Consider the following 19,294-nt stretch of genomic DNA (forward strand, 5'->3'; position numbering starts at 1 on the left):
CGCCCCCGGCCTCTCATTGGTCACGGGCACTTCCGGCCCCTCGTCCTCTCATTGGTCAGCGGCGGCTCCGGCCCGCCTCCGGTCTCCGATCGGTGAGCGGCAGTTCCGGCCCTTTCGCGCCTCTCATTGGTCAGCGGCAGCGCCGCCGGCTCCGATTGGCCGAGGCGCAGCGCGCGGGAGCGGCCGTTGGCAGCCGGCTCTCCCCTCAGACGACGCCGGTCCCGCAGCCTGGGCAGCCCCGCGCGGCACCGCCGCTGCAGCCGCTGCGCGCCGGAGCTTTCCGGGCAGCACCGAGCCGGAACCGCGGCACGACGGGAGCGGTGCTGAGGACAGCGGCGCCGGAGGTGTGCGGGAGAACGGCTCCGGGCCGGGGCCGGGGAGAGGAACCGTGCGCGGCCCGAGCCGCCCCGCCCTCCGCTCCCCTCCGCTCCCCTCCCGTCCGCCGCGGGATGCGGGGATTTGGGACGGCTGAAGGACTCGGGGCCCCCACCGCCGCAGCGCTGCTGCCCGCGTCCGGGCCGTGCCCCCCCGAGCCCTCCAGCGCTGCTCCCGGTGCCCCCGGGGCTGAGGTGGGCTGTGGGTCCGGGGGGCGGGGGGGAGAAACTTGGGGATGTGGGAGGTTAGGGGAGGTGGGGGATATGGGGGGAAATGGGGGGATGTGGGGCTACAGGGGGGGTATAGGGTGATGTGGGGCTATGGGGGGCTGTGGGGGGTCTGTAGGGGTGGATATTGGAGGATACGGGGTAACAGTGGGCTCTGGGGGGATAGTGGGGGCTATGAGGAAACAGGTAGTTGTGAGGGGAATAGAGGGGATGATGGGGGCTGTCGGGGGCTCTGGGGGGATATGGGGCTATAGAAAGCTGTGGGGGACTATAGAAGGGGAATAAGAGGATATGGAAGAAGAGGGGGCTGTGGGGGTAATACAGGGGATTGTGGGGGGCTGTGGAGGTATAGGGCCGATGTGGGGCTGGGGGGGCTGTAGGGAAGGTTTTAGGGCTGTAGGGGGCAATCGGAGGCTGTGGGGCTTTTGGGATCTGGGGGGATATGGGGGCTGTAGGGAGCTATACAATTCTATTGGGGAGCTATAGGGGGTTGTGGAGGGATATAGGGAGATATGGGGCAATCGGGGGGTGTTATAGGGGGTTATAGAGTTATGAGGGGTTGTGGTGGGCTGTGGGAGGGTCTGGGACAATAGGGGGTGGGGGGGCTACAGAGAGGGATGTTGTGCTATAAGGGTTGTGTTGTGAGGGGGGCTGTGGGCAGATATAGGGTGGCTGTGGGAAGCTATTGGTGGATATAGGGAGAAATGGGGCTATAGAGTGTGTATGGGAAATCTGGATCTATAAGGGACTGTGGGGGTCATAGGGTGATACGGGGCTATAGGGTGGGCTATAAGCAGATGTGGGGCTAAAAGGCTCTCCCTTCCTTTGCTCCCTTCCTTTGCTCCCTCCCTTTCCCCCTTCCGTAGCAGGGTGGGTGAAATGCTAGTCATGAAATTTAAATTCCAATTGAAGTTGTATTGGAATAGAATATGTTCTGTGGTCTTAAATATGAAACGTGTTTTCTCCTTGGGCTTCAGGTAGAGATATTGTTTAATAATGACTTTGGAGAAGGTTTCGCTATTTAGTCTCCTGATCAAGAAGAAAGAAGAAGGTTTCTGGAGGCCTTAATCACGAGTGGAGCTGCTGCTGAACCTCCACTTGCACCAAGCAAGCAGGTGAGGACGTTGTGCATCTCAGCCTTTCCTCACTGCAAGGTACCAGCGACTCGGTCTGTGCTTTGCGGTGGTTTTCCACCAGCACATGTGCTTGTATGTGAGCACCAGGCATCCGCTGACGTTGTCTGCTGGCTTTAGGCTGGGGAGGCAAGGAAAGCACTGCCTGCAGCAGCAGCAGCTGGGCAGGAGGAGGAGAGCCTGTGTGACTCTGCGTGTTCTGCAGGGCCGTTCCTCACAGACTGCCACTGACAGACGTTTGGGGCACTGCAGAGCCTGTTGGTGCGGAGGAGGTAAAGCGGTGTTGATCTGTAATGCCGTTTGATCTGCGTGCATGCAGAATTTCCCTGTGTTTGTAGTTCTCAGAGTTTGTGGCCGTGGTTCTGTACAAAGATGTCAGACCTCCATGCGTCTTGGTTCCCCCTCCAGGGGTTTGCCCCAGGGGTGGAAACACAGCCCAACCATTTGCCACGGGTTGATCCAAACTGCATTAGAACAGGGCAGTGCCCCTGAGCACTTGCAGTACATTGATGATGTCGTTGTGTGGGGCGATACAGCAGAAGAAGTCTTCACAAAAGGAGAGCGAATAATCCAGATTCTTCTGCGTGCTGGTTTTGCTGTTAAGCGGAGCAGAGTGAAAGGACCTGCTCAGGAGATTCAGTTCCTAGGTATAAAGTGGCAAGATGGCCGTCGTCACATCCCAACAGATGTGATCAACAAAATCACCACTATGTCTCCACCCACTAGTAAGAAAGAGACACAATCTTTTTTGGGTGTAGTGGGCTTTTGGAGAATGCATGTTCCAAACTATAGCTTCATTGTAAGCCCCCTTTATCATGTGACGCGAATGAAGAATGAGTTTACATGGGGCCCTGAGCAGCAGCAGGCTTTTGAACAGATTAAACAGGAGATAGCCCGTGCCGTGGCCTTAGGGCCAGTACGGACAGGGCAGGATACAAAGAACATCCTCTACACTGCTGCTGGAGAGAAAGGTCCCACTTGGAGTTTGTGGCAGAGAGCCTCAGGAGAGACCCGAGGCCGACCCCTGGGATTCTGGAGTCGGGCCTACAGGGGGTCGGAAGAGGGCTACACGCCAACTGAAAAGGAGATCTTAGCCGCGTATGAGGGGGTTCGGGCTGCTTCTGAAGTGGTCGGTACTGAAACACAGCTCCTTCTGGCACCTCGACTACCAGTGCTGAACTGAATGTTTAAAGGAAAGGTTCCCCCTACCCATCACGCAACTGATGCCACTTGGAGTAAGTGGATTGCGTTGATTACGCAACAAGCGCGGATGGGGAACCTCAGCTGTCCAGGAATCCTAGAGGTCATCATGGACTGGCCTGAAGGTAAAAAGTTTGGAACACCAGCAGAAGAAGTATCACGAGCTAAAGAGGCCCCACCATACAACGAATTACCAGAAAATGAAAGAAAGTATGCCCTGTTCACTGATGGATCGTGTCGTATTGTGGGAAAGCATCGCAGATGGAAATCTGCTGTGTGGAGCCCCACACGACAAGTTGCAGAGGCCACTGAAGGGAAAGGAGAATCAAGCCAATTTGCAGAGGTAAAGGCTGTCCAACTGGCCTTGGATGTGGCTGAAGGGGAGAGGTGGCCAATGCTTTATCTTTACACTGACTCGTGGATGGTGGCAAATGCTTTGTGGGGGTGGTTACAGCAGTGGGAGCAAAATAACTGGCAAAGAAGGGGTAAACCTATTTGGGCTGCTGAACTGTGGAAAGATATTGCTGCCCAAATAAAGAATATGGCCGTGAAGGTGCGCCATGTAGATGCTCATGTGCCCAAGAGACGGGCTACTGAAGAACAGCAAAATAACCACCAGGTGGACCGAGCTGCCAAAATTGAGGTGGCTCAGATAGACCTGGACTGGCAGAACAAGGGTGAATTTTTTCTAGCTCAGTGGGCTCATGAGACCTCGGGCCATCAGGGGAGAGATGCAACATATAAGTGGGCTAGAGACCGAGGGGTGGACTTAACTGTGGATGCTATTGCACAGGTTATTCATGACTGTGAAACATGTGCTATAATCAAACAAGCCAAGAAGATGAAACCACTCTGGGAGGAAGGGCGATGGCAAATGAATAAATATGGGGAGGCATGGCAGGTTGATTCTATCACCTTGCCACGATCCCGCAGTGGTAAGTGTTATGTGCTTACCATGGTAGAGGCGACTACTGGGTGGCTTGAAACATAGGTTTCATACCCCATGCTACCGCCCGAAATACCATATTAGGTCTTGAGAAACAAGTCCTTTGGCGACATGGCACCCCAGAAAGAATTGAGTCAGATAATGGGACTCATTTCAAAAATTCTCTTGTAAATACTTGGGCCAAAGATCATGGCATTGAGTGGATTTACCATATTCCCTACCATGCACCAGCCTCTGGTAAAATCGAACGATACAATGGGTTGTTAAAAACAATGCTGAAAGCAATGGGTGGCGGAACATTTAAGCACTGGGAGAAGCATTTGGCAGAAGCCACCTGGTTAGTCAATACCAGAGGATCTATCAATCGTGATGGTCCTACCCAATCCAGCTCTCTACATACCGTAGAGGGAGATAAGGTCCCTGTTGTACATGTAAAGAGCATGTTGGGAAAAGCAGTTTGGGTTCTTCCAGCTTCTGGAAAGGGCAAACCTCTCCGCGGTACTGTTTTTGCCCAGGGACCTGGATCCACTTGGTGGGTAATGCAGGAAAATGGGGATGTTCAATGTGTACCACAAGGAAATTTGATGCTGGGGGAGTGCAGACAGTAATTCCATGTATATGTATATAGACGTGTGCGTGTGATGCATTTGTAATCATTTTGTTTGTTTGTATATGTGTATATATATATATGTGTGTGTGTATATATATATATATATATATATATATATATATATATATATATAAAGCGTGATGTAGTGATGTAGAATAAGGGGTGGAATGTCATGGTTTTGGTTTTTGCTTATTTGATTTTCAATATTCCACATCACTACATCATGCTTAATATATATATATATATATATATATTATGGAGTTGGCTTTTTAATGGCAATTGCAGCCCGCTAACGTGCAGCTCTTTCTGACACAGGCAGGAGACGGGCAGCGGTACTGCAGCTCCTCTGGCAGTTTTGCAGCTACGTCAGGAAGCAGAAGATGTGGATTGGAAAGAACTCAGTTCCTGGGACGTTCCCCAGTTCTTCCCCTAGCTGTCCCCTTGCCTCAGCTGGATTCCCTTGCAATCCAGTGCGTGTCCCTTCCATCCCCCTGGCTGCCCCTTGCTTTCCCCAAGGTAACCCATTACCTTTCCATTACAGCCCACCCATAATTCCCTCAGAGCACCGATACCTCCCTCAATACCTTCCCTGCAAGACCCCAGTAGCCACCCTACAGCCCACCACAGAACCCCATTGCCCCTTAATGACCTCCTCAGACCTGGTACTTCTCTACCATAGCTGGCCCAAAACCTCACAGACCTCCGTAGTCCCCAGCAGCACCCCATATCCCCCACTAGACCCCAACTGAACACCACTATTTCCTCCCTCAGATCTCCCTTACCACCTCCAGGGCTCCTTAGCAACCTCAGAGAACCCACAGGTCCCTGACAGGAGCCCCGTCACTATTCCAGGACCCCAGTAGCCCACTTGGGGCCCCTCCTCACCCCCTTCTCCCTCCAGCACCCAAACAACCGAATAGTACTGGGGCAGGGGTGGCTGCAGCAGGAGAGGAATGTGGAGCTGGAGCAGCACCTACACAACACAGATGTGGGTGAAAGTGATGTGGGGGCACTGGGGATGTGGGCCACAGGCAGTGGGAGCAGAGTGCTGTGCAGGAGAAGGCAACATGTGAGGTAAAGGTGGGACTTGTGGCTGTGGGGACGTGGGTTGGCATGGGGATGTAGGGGGTCTGGGGGCACGTGGGGAGGGGTTTGGGTGAGAATGGGGGATGTGGGGAGGTGTTGGAATGTATTTATTGATTCCTTCCTGAGAGGGGATTGGGGTTCCCTGTGGCCCAAAGGTGGGGTCCTGATCCAAAACCCCATATGACCCCATAACCCCACATAACTTGGCGTGACCCCAAGGCTCCACATGACCCATAACCCTATGGGCATCATAATCCCAGATGGGGCTGTGGACAGTGATGGGTCTGTTCTTGTGTCGTTCAGGGGACACTCTAGGGTGGCTCTGGGGTCGCTGTAGATCAGCTGCCTATAACATCTGCTGACCCCCAGCTCTCCCCCATCTTGCTGGGCAAGATGGGCGTCCAGGGGGCGATGGGGGGCTATGGGAGAGGTTCCATGATCAGAGCGGATTCACCGCCAGCTCCGTGTGGGGGAACATCAACCCCACTGAGCTGTGGCTGTGTTTCATAGCTGCCCCATAGCAGCCCCAGAGCCATCCTAGAGCAGCCCAGAACAGCCCCATCGCTGCCCACGGCCTGTGGCCAGCAGCAGTTCCACCCCCAGCGGTGTGTTGGCTAAAGGCAGCTCCCAGGTGTGGCTCTGCTCCATAGCTGCTCCAAAGTGCTCCTTTGGGGTCCTCCCATAGGTGTCCTTTAGCCGTCCCACAAGTTTGTAGGGCTTCTCCCCATCCCAGCAGATCCCCCCAGTGCCCATGGGGAGTGCGAGGAACGCTCTCATCACTGCTGTTCCACCTGGCACAGCTCGGTGCAGCAGCAAAGCTCATCTGTTGTTGCTATGGCATGACTGCACTCTCCCTCCTCGTGGTGAGGGACAAAAGGCGCAGCTGCTCACTGAGCTCCTTCTGCTCCTGTTGCTCTCCTCCCGTGGCAGTCCCTGCTCTCCTGTTCCCTCTTGGCTGGGGACTGCAGGCTCACAGTCTATGCCACGCATCCGCTTTGCTGTTTCTCCAGATGAGGTCATTCAGTGTCAGGTCACAGCATGATGGGGGCAGGCAGGGTCAGGGAGTCCCAGGGTCGTGTGGGGGTATGGTTCACACAGGGCTGTGGCTCACGTGCAGCCATGGGATCGCGCACATACAGGGTTATGTGGTCATCTTGGGTTATGGCTCCTGTGGGGTCATGGCTCAGGGCCTCACCTTTGGGCCACAGGGACCCCCGGTTCCCTCTCAGGAAGAAATAAAACCACTCCAACAGCACCCCACACCCCCCCCAACCCCCTTCTAACTCCAACCACTCCCCGCATTCTCCTGCACCCCCACTGTCCCCAGACCTCCCCATATCCCAGTGTCCCACCTGCAGCCGTCATCTTGTTTTCACCAGAGCAGCATCCTGCTCCTGCAGGTTGTGTTGCCATATCCATCCCAGGTGCCTGTATCCCCCCCACCCCCCCCCCACAGAGCCCCATAGCTCCTCAAGGACCTCCTCAGACCTGGTGCATCTCCCCCACAGCCAGCCGAGGACCTCACAGAGACCCACAGTCTCCATCAACACCCCCTGTCCCTGCTCTGGGCTCCCCCAGAACCCAGCTATTTTTTCCTGCTGTCCTCCCTTACCCCCTCAGCTCACCCTTGGGATCTCACAGACTCCCACAGTCCCTGACAGGACCCCCATCACCGTCCCAGGACCCCCATAGCTCACCCAGGGCTCTGGTGCTGAGCCCAGCGTCCTCAGTGAGCGGTGCTGCAGTGCTGCACCCTGAGCCCTTGTGCAGTGCTGCAGATCCCAGGGCAGTGGGCACTGCTCTGCAGTCACCGCCCGGCCCAGGAGCGCCATCCCTGCGCTGTCTGTGAAAGTCTTGTCTTGGCTCCTGGCACAACTTCCATCTGCAGAGCACATGAGGAGCGTCCCTCAGGCTGCGTCTCCGGGTTAACCCTGCAGCGTCCAAACGAGGAATCCCGCAGCAACCCGCATCTCAGGATGGGCTGCAGCTGTGCCCCAGTGCCTTCATTAAAGAGAGGAGAATGAAGGAGCGTAACGGGGCATCTTTCCTCCTGACATTTCCCATCCTCTGCACGTTGGCTGTGCCATGTGAGTGGCGTTTGGTTACAGAGCAGTGAGTGCAGGTATGTGTGCATACAGGGTGTGCAGAGATTGTAGAATCCTAGAATGGCCAGGGTTTTTACTTTTCCATGTGTGTGTGCGTGCATGGCTGTGTGCAAGGCTGCCGCTGCGCTCGTGTCTTCATGCATGTTGATGTGCAAAGGGGTGAATTTGCACACGTGTGCATGAACACAGTTGTGTGCATCCAGGTCTTTGCACAAGACCGTGTGGTTTTGCACACATTTGCATGCACGTGGATGGAGTGTGCACACAGGGCTGTGCAAGGATGTGCTTACACGTGCGTGTGAATGCACAAGTATGTGTGCGGGGAAGTCTTTGCACATGGGTGTGTGGTTCTGCACACGAATGTGCACACAGATGTGTGTGCAGGGGAGCAGTGGAGGTTCCTGGAAGAGGCGGAACTCACAGGAGAGTGCTGGAGAGCACAGGGCCAGGAAGCAGAGCTCTGCAGCTCTGCGCTCTGCACAACAGCCTGCAGGATGGCCTGGAGCGCTGATAGGAGCAGGATAGAATCACAGAATCACACAGAATGGCCCAGGTTGGAATGGACTCTAAGCATCATCTTTAACACCCTCCCACCACAGGCAGGGCCACCAACCTCCCCATTTCATACCAGACCAGGCTGCCCAGGGCCCCATCCAACCTGGCCTTGAACACCTCCAGGGATGGATGGGGCATCCACAGCCTCTCTGGGCAGCTGTTCCAGCACCTCACCACTCTCATAGTAAAGAATTTCTCCCTGACATCCAAGCTAAATCTTCCCTGCCTCAGCTTCAAACCATTTCCCCTTGTCCTGCTGTTCTTTACCCTTTCAAAGAGTTGACTTCCCTCCTGTTTGTAGGCTCCCTTTAGGTCCCGAAAGGCTGCCATTCGCTCACCCCACAGCCTTCTTTTCTCCAAGTGGAACAAGCCCAGCTCCCTTAGCCTGTCTTTGTAGGGGAGGTGCTGCAGCATTCTGATCATCTTTGTGGCACTCCTCTGCACCTTCTCAACATCTCTCTGCCTTCCTTGTATTGAGGGCCCTAGACCTGGACACAGTACTCCAGAGGGGGAGTACATGCTGCCTCAGCTTCTACATGTGGGTGTCTGGGGGAGGATGCACCGAGATGGGGACCGGGGCTAAGGGAGCCAGGGGCCACGTGCTGCTCTGCTTTGGCCCCGTGGGGCTTCTGTGTCCCTCAGGGCCTCAGCTCGGTGGCAGGAGGTGCTCTGTGTCCCCCCCAATGGTTCGCCCGCAACCCCCGCAGTCCCTCTTTCTGACCTCCAGGGTCACACCCTCCTCTGTGGTCCCCTTCCCATCTGACTACTGGAGCACCCTCCCAACTCCAGTTCCCCCATTCTCATCCCTGCAGTCCTCCTCCACCCCCCACCTCACTGCCCCCTTCTCAGTTCCCTCCCCATTCCCCATTCTGACCCCCAGGGTGCCTTTCCTCCTCCCCTTCCCCCGACCCACCCCTCCTATTCTCCCATTCTGATGCTCCTCCTCCCCTCCTTCCTCCCTCTCCCCCCCAGCGTACTCCCTGAATCCCCCATCCAGAATCACACAATCACACAATCACCAGGTTGAAATCACCAATAGCTCTCACTAATCCGCGTCCCTCAACACAACGTCTCAATGTTCCTTGAACACCTCCAGGGTTGGTGACTCCACCACTCCCAGTGCAGCCCATTCCAGCACCCGACCACTCTGTTGCAGCAGTAATATTTCCTAACGTCCAGCCTGAATCTGCCCTGGTGCAACTTGAGGCCATTCCCTCCCTTAAAGCCCAGCCCCAGCCTGAGAGGCTGGCACGAGTCCTGGGCCTAAACCTGAAGCCACAACACAAGAAGCCAGCACCAGCTTCAGGCCTGAAGCCACAGCCTGAGAGGCTGGTGCCGGCCCTGAAGTCTGAAGCTCCAGCCAGAGAGCCCAGCACCAGCCCTGGGGCCCAAAGCCAGAGGCAGAGGCCGGCACCGGCCCTGGGGCACACAGATGTGCCTTCCTGTTGGTTTCTACTGATTGCTATAGGACTCCACTGACCACTCTGAGGCCATACTGGTCCTCGCTGGTTTTTACTTAGCCATACTGGACTTTTCTGGTCCATACTGCTGTGCACTCCTCCCAGTTCCCACTAGTTCCTCTGGGACTCCACTGACCACTACGAGGCCATACTGAGTTTTTACTGGGCGGCACAAGAGTCATCTTCACTTCTCTGTTGCTTTACTTCAATTAACCCCCCTTCAATTACCCCCATTCAGCCCACTGGGCGGCCCTGGTGTTGGTTTCCTAAAATGTGGGTCTAGGAGGTGACCACTCCCTTTGCCTGTGATGAAAGCACAGAAGTGATGCGGGCACTCGCTGAGGTCACAGTCGTTGCCAGGCTGGGAGCGTTTGTGCCACAGCTGGTGAGCAGAGCTGGTGCTCTCGTGAGCGTGCTGCACGCGGAGACTGAGCTCTGTGCTTTTCTTGAGAGAGATCACCCTGTGAGAGCCCACTGGAAGCACCGCTGCGGCGTGTGTGTGAGCTGGGCACAGCTCAGGCTGAGCAGGCTGACCAGGTGAGCTGGGTTGGGTGCTGGCTGGTTGCCGGGAGGTGTCTCAGCAGAAAAGCTGGGCTGGGGAGGATTTCCCAGCTCACACAGTGCCCTTCTGGCTGTACCCACAGGAAATGGGCTCTTGTTGAGATTCCATCCCACGATTCGGTGAGGATGATGAAACGTCATTCCTCCCCTGGAAAACTGCTGCCGAGCCCCCACCTTCGTGTCAGACCTTTCCAAGGAAGCAGAGCGCAGGCTCCATAGAGTGCAACTTGTGGCTCACTGCTCCATGGATTGCTTGGTGTGCCATACCCAGCAGGTGTTTCCCCAAACCGCGCTGCAGTCACGGCAGAGAGCCAGCTGCTCAGCTGTGGCCGTGGACGATCAGCACAGCTGTGGGGGAAAAGGGGACCTGGGGGCACTTGCTGACAGAAGCCATGGCAGTCAGACACAAGCTGGAGCTAGTGATGGGCAGCTGTTGCAGCCAGCTGATGTCCAAGCATTGCCCTCCTCCAGAGGCTACATTGCATGGCAGAAGAAAGCTGGGAAAACGCTTCTTCCTCATGATTTTTCACTTGTTCATACTTTGTGTAGGGTTCCTGTCCAAAAGGAGAACTCAGGAATCAAGGCAGCTGAAGACTGCAGTTGCAGTGCTGTAGGCGATGTCAAGTAAGCATCCGTTTGGAGTGCAGGAAGGGGCAGTGAGAAGAGTTTGTGTCAGTTTGTGTTTGGGCTATCAAAGTAGCATCTTTCTGTTTTTGGGGGAGACGTGGGCTTACTGGACAATACTTCTCTGCCTGCTGGTGTCTGTGAAATCAACATACGGTCTGTTGTTGTAGGGACAAAACCAGTGCATCTGTGGAATGGTGCGGGGCAAGGGGGGAAACGGAAAGCCTCCGCAGGGAAGAAGCTCTTGTGAGCTGCGGTGTGGGTACCTGCCTCTAAACAGGGCTGCGTGCAGGGCTGTGTGTGATGGAGGAGAGAGGAAAGGACACTGCAGTTCTGTGCTGACTGCAGAAGTGGCACAAGGCTGCAGCAGCAGAATGGCCAACTGACAAAACTGCTCTTGAAGACCAGAAGTTTGTGGTTGGCAGTGCTCCAATCTTCCTCCAAAGAGATGCTCTTCATGTCTGTCTTGTCTCTTTGCTGTCAGAAGCTGATGCAAGTGGCCTTCCTCTGAAGCGCAGCCAGGTGGAAAGCCAGGGCAGGAGCACGGAGTGTGGCACAGCACCCAAGAGAGGTGCGGACACACAGCAGGCATCGGGGTTTGGTGCACTGTCTTTCTCGTTAGGCTTTCTGCCTGTTCTTTCCTGGGACTGTTCTCATTGCGTGTTGCTTGGGGTCTTAATCCCTGGGATTTACAGTTACCTTTCCTGTCCTGATTTATAATGGGAAGCCGATGTTCGTCCTAGATCCCGTTCTGTGAACATGGTCCGGGAGAGCTGGCATTCACTCTTTGGGATTTTTTTGCTTTTCCCTGCAGTGGCGACCAGCTCAGATGTGCCGGAGGACATCACGGACATCCAGGGTTTGCTGTCTTGGATCGATGGTGAGTTTGGGGGCTGCAGAGCTGCAGGTGCGTGTTTGCGCAGAGCGGGTGTGGGAAGGCTATCATCGCCATTGTTGGGGATGTTCTTGCATTTTCAGACGTGGCAAGAGCTGTTGAGGTTCCCCATGAGAACCCCAGCAGCCCTGCCCCAGGATGCTTCATGGCTGAGCTCCCTGACAACCCCAGGGACAGCAGAGAGCTCAGCACACAGGCTGCCTCCGGGACGCCCGCCGACCCCTTCTGGGGGCTCCCACCATCCCCCGGGTTCCTGCCTGAGCTGCACTGTGGGTTGTCGCAGCTGCGCCCCATCACGGCACCTGCGAGTGCCCGGCTCAGTCCACAGCCGACCGCCTTGGCTGTCACCACGCCTCCCTCAGCCCAAAGCGCACAGCCCACCGAGGAGGTGCAGCAAAGGGAGCCGCAGGTGGGTGAGGCTCACTCGCCCCCGTCACCGGGCTCTGTCCCCAGCCGGGTGGCAGAAAAGAAGAAGAGGGGCAGCACCAAGCGGGCCAAGCGCCCTGCGCCTGCCGGCACCCCCCAGAAACGGGAGAGCTCCCAGCAGGAGCAGCCCACCACCAGCGCTCCAGCCAAGAAAAGGAAGCTGCCGCCGCGCAGGGAAAGAACAGAGAGAAAAGGCCGCAAAGGCCCGTGCCAAGCGGAGCTGTCTGGAGCCAGCGCAGGAGCCAGCAGCAGCGGGCAAGCGGGCACTGCCAGCGAGCTGCGCGTGCACTTGTGTAAATCCATCCAGGTCGTGCACCCGCTGGGGCAGAGGGTGACTGTGGTGGGCCCGGCGCGCCAGCCACCCTCCGTGCAGCCCCAACCCTCAGCCAGCACCGGCCCTGCTGCCCTCCGGCCCCAGCACAGCGGCACAGACCAGGCAGCGCCGGCATCTCCAGGCAGCACGGGGCAAGAGGGGGGCACTGCCGAGAAGACGGCGCCGAGCTGCCTGCGCCCGTCCCCGCAGAGGAGCTCACCGCTGCGGAGGGACCCACCATCACCACCACCACCACCACCACCACCAGCAGTGCTGCACCAGCAGCAGCCTCGGCCGCAGCGCCCCGGGGACTTTGTGCCCTGCGTGGGGCCACGGGCGGGCGGCGGTGCGGTACCCATAGTGATGGAGGAGTCGCTGCCCATCACAGCCGAGCAGCGGCCCGAGCGGGAGCGCATGAAGAAGCTGGCCCAGGAGGAGCGGCAGCGGGCGGCCCAGCAGATGAAGATCGGCCCCGTGCAGTTCCTGGTGCAGCGGGAGATAGACATGGCCATAGCTGACCAGTATGGCTACCCGTAACCCTGCGCTCCTCGCTGGCCCCACAGCACCAGGCAGCAGTGGCAGCATTCCAGAGGCACCGCCAGCGGCCCCATCCCTCCTTTCCAGAACCAAGCTGTCCTCCGGAGTCATCGTGGCAGTGGGATGGGACGTCATCTGGCAATGAACTCTTGTGGGATGGGAATTTTAGGGTTATCGTCCTTACTGTTACTCCTTGTTTTCTATGTTACGTTATTAAAAGCTTTGTGCTCCCTTTGCTGTGTCCCTCTGCCTGCAGTCATTTGTGCTGTGTCACAGCCCCCCTGCTCCCCATACCCGCCTCTGGGGCAGGATGGGGCACCACAGATGGCCGTGTCCCTCAGCTGCCACCACCAGCCCCAGCGTTCCTCTCTCCCTGCACTCCTTTGTGCAGCAGGATGCAGAGGGTGTTTCACACAGCTCGCCTGTGCTGCCCAGTACCATGCATTGCTGTGGGGATGGGCAGCAGGCACGGGCGGATGGAGGGGAATTGCCCTGGCTCACTGTGCCAGAAGAGACTCCGGCAGGGGCATTTCCCATGGAGGGGTGAAGCAGGGGCAGCTGGGCCTGATGTGCAGATAGGCACAAAGATAGCTCCCATGCCATGGCTCTTCTGCCCCCACCTTGTTTGGGTCCTGCCAGTTTTGTCTTCAGACAGGGACCCAACCAACTCCGTACACACACAGCAGGATTTGCCATCTGGCTGCCGCTCACGAGTGCTGCCCCCCAGGGCTCAGCACTGGGGCTGCTCCTATTGAGCACCTTTACCAATGATCTTGATGAGGGGATTGAGGGCACCCTCAGTGCGTTCACAGACAGCACCAGGCTGGGAGGGAGCGCTGATCTGCCGGAGGGAAAGGCACTGCAGAGGGACCTGGATAGACCCGATCGATTGTAGGGTTGGATTCGATGATCTTGAAGCTCTTTTCCAACCTGAGTGATTGTACGGTTCTATGATCCCATATCCATTCCAAATCCGTCCCATGTCCAGAGCGCATCCAGAGCCCATCCCAGGAGCGTGGAACTGAAGAAGGCTTCTCAGAGAGCTGCTGCTGCACGTGCAGAGGTGAGTCCTTGGTGAGCACAGACACGGCTCCTGTTGTTCCCAGGGCCTCCGTCTGTCAGACATGGAAGATACTGTAATGTCCTGAGGGAAGCAGTGTAACAGAAAAACACCCAGCTGTGTGGTTGAGGAAATCACGCTGTCAGTGAGAGCTGCCTAGGGGAGCTTGGATGCCTTCCTCCGGCTTGAGAAGGACACTGCTGGCAACGGCTGGAGGGTTTTGCTGTGAGAAAGAGCCTTGCCGTGTCGGGCACTGCGACCTTTGGAACCTCGCCCCCCCAGCAGAGCATGGATCTTACCATAGGCAGCGTGTTGTGGGAAGGAATGTCCGTGACCTGAATGGCAGAACGGGCTGTTCCGCACGGGGCCGTTCTGGAAGGTTTACTGATCAGCCTTTCTTAATGAGATCTGCCTAGGTTGTTTCTGTCATTTCTCTACACTCGCCTTGTTTCTTTCCAGTCCTCCGCAGTGAACAGCCTTGTGGAGATGAAGCAGAAGCTGCAGCTGAAGGACTGAGAGGAAGAGCGTCAGAAGGCAGCGGCCGCAGTGCGCGGCGTTACAGGGCAGCGTTCTGAGTGCTGCCCAGCTTGGCACTCCAACTTTGGCTGTAGTCAATAAAAAACAGCCACAATTAGAGATTGACAGAGAGCGCACGGCCTGATTTGTCCAGTGGCATTCCGTGAGCTGCTGCACTACTGCTGGTCCGGAGTAGAAACTACGCAGCTTTGGACCACCAAGCTGCCATCCTGGCACTGCTCTTGTTGGAGGCAGTGCTCCAAGTTCTCCTGCTGTTGCTGACACCTGATGTTGCCCAGGGAGGACTCGGCCACTGCGCTCTGCTCCACCCCCTGTGCCACACACACGTGTGCAGCCCACCACCCTTCCACCCGCTGTGCAAACACACCGTCCCATCTTGCACGCTTCAGCCATGTTGCCTTCCTCCTCCTCCCCCCACCAGTTCCCATTCCTGCTTCCCTTCCCGTGCCCCCCCGCTTCGTTGCTGTGGCCCCAATAGCCTGCCACCCCCCGCAGCCCTCCGGTTTGCGCGAGGCTTTGCATCGCTTCCTTTGTGCACAACCTGCCATCGCTGTGCCCCTTGTTGCACCCCTCTTTTGCAGCACAGTTTAGCCATCCCCCCCTACTAAAAGTACAGATAGCTCAGAAATCCAGGTTGTTTTTAATAGGCGTTTTTAATTAAAACACAACCTTGCAGCCAGTGCTGTGAATCTTTATCACTGGACTGTGAGCTACTCCTGGCAGGGAATTCTCTCTCTGTACCACTGGTTCTGTAGCAGTCACTGTTACCTTTGCCTCAGTATCCCTCTGGGTTCACTGTACGTGTCCCTTTCTGGAATCTTACTTCTCATTGGGAAACCCCTCACAACCTTTCCTCTTTGCTTTTGTGTATGGAACATCCGTGTTTTCCCTCCTTTATATGAACTTTATTATAACCTTTGGGCTGCAATACCCCTGACAATGAAAACACAAATTGCATTTTAAAGTGACGCTGCTGTGTTTTGTACCAATTTCCAAATTTTTATTTTATTATCATTATGTTTTAATCAGGACACATTATACCTGGTGTGGAGCACTGTGGCTCCACAGCGGTACAGCACAGCATCTAAGGGACAGCTTTTATTTAGCTGGCAGGTGTAACTGCTTCCTGAGGAGCTGTAAAGCCATAAAAGGCATTCCAAAGCATCTCTTACTCTTACATCATTGGCCTCATCTCACTGCCATGTTTAACTTCTAGAGCCAACAGGTCTGTCCAACAGCTCTGCTCAGAGGAGAACCAAAATTTGTTTCAGGCACGTGTCCTGAAATGCTGGAAAACCCCGATGGTTCCAGTGCAGGCAGTGCAGGCAAGGATAGAGTCAGATGGCTGCCTGCCTAACCAGGAAGGAACAGCACCACTGTGTGGCTAAACTGAGCCCATCGGGCAAATGTCTGTTAGTTGAGTCCTCGGAGTCCAAAGCGAGTGGAAATTCACTACAACACTCCAGGCACAATTAGGGTAACTTAGTTCCAGCAAGTTTTGTGTTTCCAATAATGGAAAAAAAAAACAACACCCAAACAATTATGATAGGTGCTGCAACAGAAACTCCTCTTCACCTTTCAGATAGAAAGTCAACAACTGCGTGCAATTTCTCCTGTAAAACCGTTGGGGCCTTCTTCCACTTCAATGTCTCTGCTGTCTGACACAACGGGAGAGCTGCTGTGGCCTCGTGTCCATGCCTGTGCCTCCTCCGGTGTGAGCAGCTTTGTGGAAGGAGAAGACAGGGACTTGGCCGTAATAAAGAACTGTGTCCTGTAAAGGAAAACCACAGATAAGAGGGAGGATCAGCAAGCAGCAGCACAGCCATGGCAGATGTGGGGGAGGTGCTGTATTTTTCCAAGTCTTGGCTACCCTAGCCACTGGAAGATGATGTCAAAATAACCATTCTGTTTTACAGATTCACCCTTTGGAACTCTCTAAAAAACCCAATTTAAACAGAAAGAAGACCAGAAAAGCTGTGCAGATGTATGTGTACGTGACAGGCTGTGCCAAGAGGCCCAGGGAAGACGTAAGTGCTTTCATTGCCTTGTGCTTACTGAGAACTTCTCTTACGGTCAGCAGGGGGTTTGGGAGCTCCCTGAAGTACATTTTGCAGAGGGAGCTCACGCTGCAAATGTCAAAGACAGAGCTGTGCTGGGTTAGGTCAGGAATCTGCTCGGAGTCGAATCCAGGGCTGGAGAGAAGGACACAGCAATGGGCAGAGGGGGTGAAAAATAGGAAAACTACAAGTGAAAAGCAAATACAAAATACAGTCAAGAAAAGGAAGGGGTTCCTGACTTACAGGAAAAAACAAACACTTAGGCACCAACACCACATGAGCCGTGCCAGATGAGGTGTTTCCAAAAGGAGACCTTTTCTTTTTGCTAAGGCATTTCCAGTTACCCTGACAACTGGCCGCCTCGTCTACAATCGCACCCCCGGATCCCAAAGCAGCAAGGAGAATCAGGGGCTGCTCAGAAGGACTCTGCAAACAGGAGGGAACTGGAACGAGAGCTGACAGAGGTGACGCCGCAGTCCCACAGCCTTCCAATGCTCCATCCCGAAGGAGGACTTCCTGCACCAGCAAGTCTACTGAGCACCCTGTGTTCTATGGAACAGCGGCAAGCCGGGCACAGCACCGCTGAGTGCACACTGCCTGCACAGAGCTGCCCCACAGCGCAGGCCTCTGAACGCACAGCACATGGCACGTGCCCCATTCCAGCCCTGCTGACAGCTGTGCCAGTCGCAGCCCTCTTACTGCAGGTTGTGGATGCTGGACGCGACGCCGGACAGGCGGTACATCCCCTGCACCACGCCGTGCTGCTCAGTGCATCCAGCGCCGCTCTGCAGGACCTGGGGGACTACAGAACAAGTGCCAGCCTTTGGTTGAGCTCGTTATTCAAGTCCTGGTTCAGACTGTGCTCTTCTCACTTCCCATCCACCAAGCCCAGCCGGGCTACTGCTTGGTTCTTCCCTGGAGGAGAAAGCTGTCAGAGATGTCACTGCAGGAGCTGGTGAGAAAACTGGACGCAGATGTGTACTTGGCTTTAGAGAAGTGCCAGGACCCAGGAATCAGCCTGGAGAAAGTAATTCTGGGGAAGCCAGAGACACTGCAAGTCTCAACGCAGCTCCCACAAGAGCGGTGGTGTTAAATCGCACAGAATCATAGAATTGCTCAGGTTGGAAAAGACATTAAAGATCACCGAGTCCAACCGCAAGCTGACCATACTCCCCCCCTCTAACAACCCACCACTAAATCATGTCCCTGAGCACCACAGCCAGACGTCTTTTGGACGCATTCAGGGACGGTCAGGGACACATCCCCGCTTAGCCAGGGCTGCTGAAGGACGATGGAGAGCGGCTTTGCAGCCACATCTGCCAACGCCCTCAGCACCCCAGGGTGCAATCCATCCGGCCCCATGGACTTGTGGGTGTGCAGCTTTCGGAGCAGGTCCTAAGCCATCTCACCGTGGGTTATGCCTGTTCTGTTCCGCATCCCCATCTACCAGCACAAAGGGCTGTGTGCCCAGGGAACAACCCGCCTTACTAGGAAAGACTGAGGCAAAGAAGGCACTGAGTACCTCAGCCTGATCCTGATCCTTGCTCACTGCGTTCCCCCTGCGTCCAACAGGGGATGGAGATTCTCCTTTCTTCCTTTCCTTCTGTCTTCTCCTTCTTTCTCTCTTTCTTTCTTCCTTTCTTTCTTCGACTTCCTTCCCTTCCCCTTCCCCTTCCCCTTCCCCTTCCCCTTCCCCTCCCCTTCCCCTCCCCTCCCCTCCCCTTCCCCTCCCCTTCCCCTTCCCCTTCCCCTTCCCATCCCCTCCCTTCCCCTCCCCTCCCTTCCCTTCCCTTCCCTTCCCTTCCCTTCCCTTCCCTTCCCTTCCCTTCCCTTCCCTTCCCTTCCCTTCCCTTCCCTTCCCTTCCCTTCCCTTCCCTTCCCTTCCCTTCCCTTCCCCTCCCTTCCCCTCCCCTCCCCTTCCCTCCCCTTCCCCTCCCCTCCCCTTCCCTCCCCTTCCCCTCCCCTCCCCCCCCCATTCCCTTCTTTCCTCCCTTTCTTGTCTTTCTTTGCCCTTCTTGCTTCTCTTTTTACTTTCTTTCCTTCCTTTCCCTGCTCCCTTTCAGCCTAGCTCTCACCGTGTTGTCCAGATCCCGGTGCTCCTTTTCCCATATCTCCACGTTCTGCCCGGATCCCGGCGTTCCACTGCGTCTCCCTGCGGATCTCCCACCCCACAGCCCCACTCCCTCCGGGCCGCCATCCGCGGAGCTCCGCCCTCTCCCTTCCCCTCCCCCAGCTCCGCAGGAGATCCCTGAGGGCTCTCCGTTCCCCCCCACTCATCTCCGCCCCCCGCCGTCCCTCGAGCCCCACTCAGGCTTCACGCCGCGTTGCAGTGGCGACGGCGCGCCCTCCCTCGTTGCAGCGCGCGAAGCGACAGCGCATGCGCGGCGGCGTCGCCATAGCGACGGCGCCTCAGCGCGCCTGCGCCACTCCGTTGCCGTGGCGCCGCGCCGAGTGACGTCATCAGCGCCGCGACCCGAGCCGGAGGCGGCCGTGCGGAAGCGGGGCGGGGCACCGCGGGGCTCCGAGCGCCGCCTCGGCTTCGACGGGTGGGTGTTCGGGGGGGGCACCGGGGCCGGGGTGAAGGGGG

The 19,294-nt window shown here is 56.3% G+C and overlaps 2 protein-coding genes and 1 long non-coding RNA gene across 16 annotated transcripts; 2 read left to right on the forward strand and 1 right to left on the reverse strand.

Moving 5' to 3' along the window:
* The first annotated feature begins 139 nt into the window (after positions 1–139).
* On the forward strand, positions 140–6,588 carry LOC149913981 (uncharacterized). Its single transcript, XR_016460743.1, has 3 exons — positions 140–569; positions 1,580–1,717; positions 4,807–6,588. It is a non-coding gene; the product is annotated as an uncharacterized LOC149913981 (long non-coding RNA).
* Positions 6,589–6,608: 20 nt separating this feature from the next.
* LOC149913982 (uncharacterized) lies at positions 6,609–13,053 on the forward strand. Of its 4 annotated transcripts, none has more exons than XM_090127997.1 (5): positions 6,609–7,699; positions 10,808–10,882; positions 11,367–11,453; positions 11,697–11,762; positions 11,861–13,053. In XM_090127997.1, exons 2-5 carry the CDS (start codon positions 10,876–10,878, stop codon positions 13,051–13,053), a joined length of 1,353 nt encoding a protein of 450 aa, XP_089984123.1. In that variant the 5' UTR covers positions 6,609–7,699; positions 10,808–10,875. The 4 variants fall into 4 exon arrangements, 3 of the variants coding, with proteins under 3 accessions (XP_089984123.1, XP_089984122.1, XP_089984124.1); XM_090127996.1 differs by lacking the exon at positions 6,609–7,699 and adding an exon at positions 8,287–10,234; XM_090127998.1 differs by lacking the exons at positions 6,609–7,699; positions 11,367–11,453 and adding an exon at positions 8,287–10,234.
* A 2,575-nt stretch (positions 13,054–15,628) lies between these two features.
* Positions 15,629–19,028, reverse strand: LOC149913983 (uncharacterized). Of its 11 annotated transcripts, none has more exons than XR_016460704.1 (5): positions 18,783–19,028; positions 17,407–17,509; positions 16,722–16,842; positions 16,226–16,421; positions 15,629–15,890 (listed from the first exon to the last, which is right to left on the reverse strand). XR_016460704.1 is itself a non-coding variant. In XM_090128006.1 (5 exons), the coding sequence occupies exons 1-5, from the start codon at positions 18,982–18,984 to the stop codon at positions 15,863–15,865; spliced, it is 666 nt and encodes a 221-aa protein (XP_089984132.1). In that variant the 5' UTR covers positions 18,985–19,028; the 3' UTR covers positions 15,629–15,862. The 11 variants fall into 11 exon arrangements, 4 of the variants coding, with proteins under 4 accessions (XP_089984132.1, XP_089984135.1, XP_089984133.1 ...); XM_090128006.1 differs by having other exon boundaries at positions 16,706–16,842; XM_090128009.1 differs by lacking the exon at positions 16,722–16,842.
* Between the last annotated feature and the right edge of the window lie 266 nt (positions 19,029–19,294).

The sequence above is a fragment of the Phasianus colchicus genome, chromosome 32 (assembly GCF_987193195.1).
Source record: "Phasianus colchicus chromosome 32, bPhaCol1.hap1.1, whole genome shotgun sequence".
Classification (NCBI taxonomy): domain Eukaryota; kingdom Metazoa; phylum Chordata; class Aves; order Galliformes; family Phasianidae; genus Phasianus; species Phasianus colchicus.

Excerpts from the sequence above, each read along its gene's own strand:
- LOC149913982 (XM_090127997.1), top strand. Across the intron at positions 11,454-11,696 it reads TGGCACAGCACCCAAGAGAG|TGGCGACCAGCTCAGATGTG; the intron begins GTGCGGACACAC and ends TTTTCCCTGCAG. Across the intron at positions 11,763-11,860 it reads TTTGCTGTCTTGGATCGATG|ACGTGGCAAGAGCTGTTGAG; the intron begins GTGAGTTTGGGG and ends TTGCATTTTCAG.
- LOC149913983 (XM_090128006.1), bottom strand. The coding sequence starts at position 18,984 with ATGAGTGGGGGGGAACGGAGAGCCCTCAGGGATCTCCTGCGGAGCTGG. Across the intron at positions 17,510-18,782 it reads ACCGGGATCTGGACAACACG|TCCCCCAGGTCCTGCAGAGC; the intron begins GTGAGAGCTAGG and ends CTTGTTCTGTAG. Across the intron at positions 16,843-17,406 it reads TCCAGCATCCACAACCTGCA|CCCTGGATTCGACTCCGAGC; the intron begins GTAAGAGGGCTG and ends CCTTCTCTCCAG.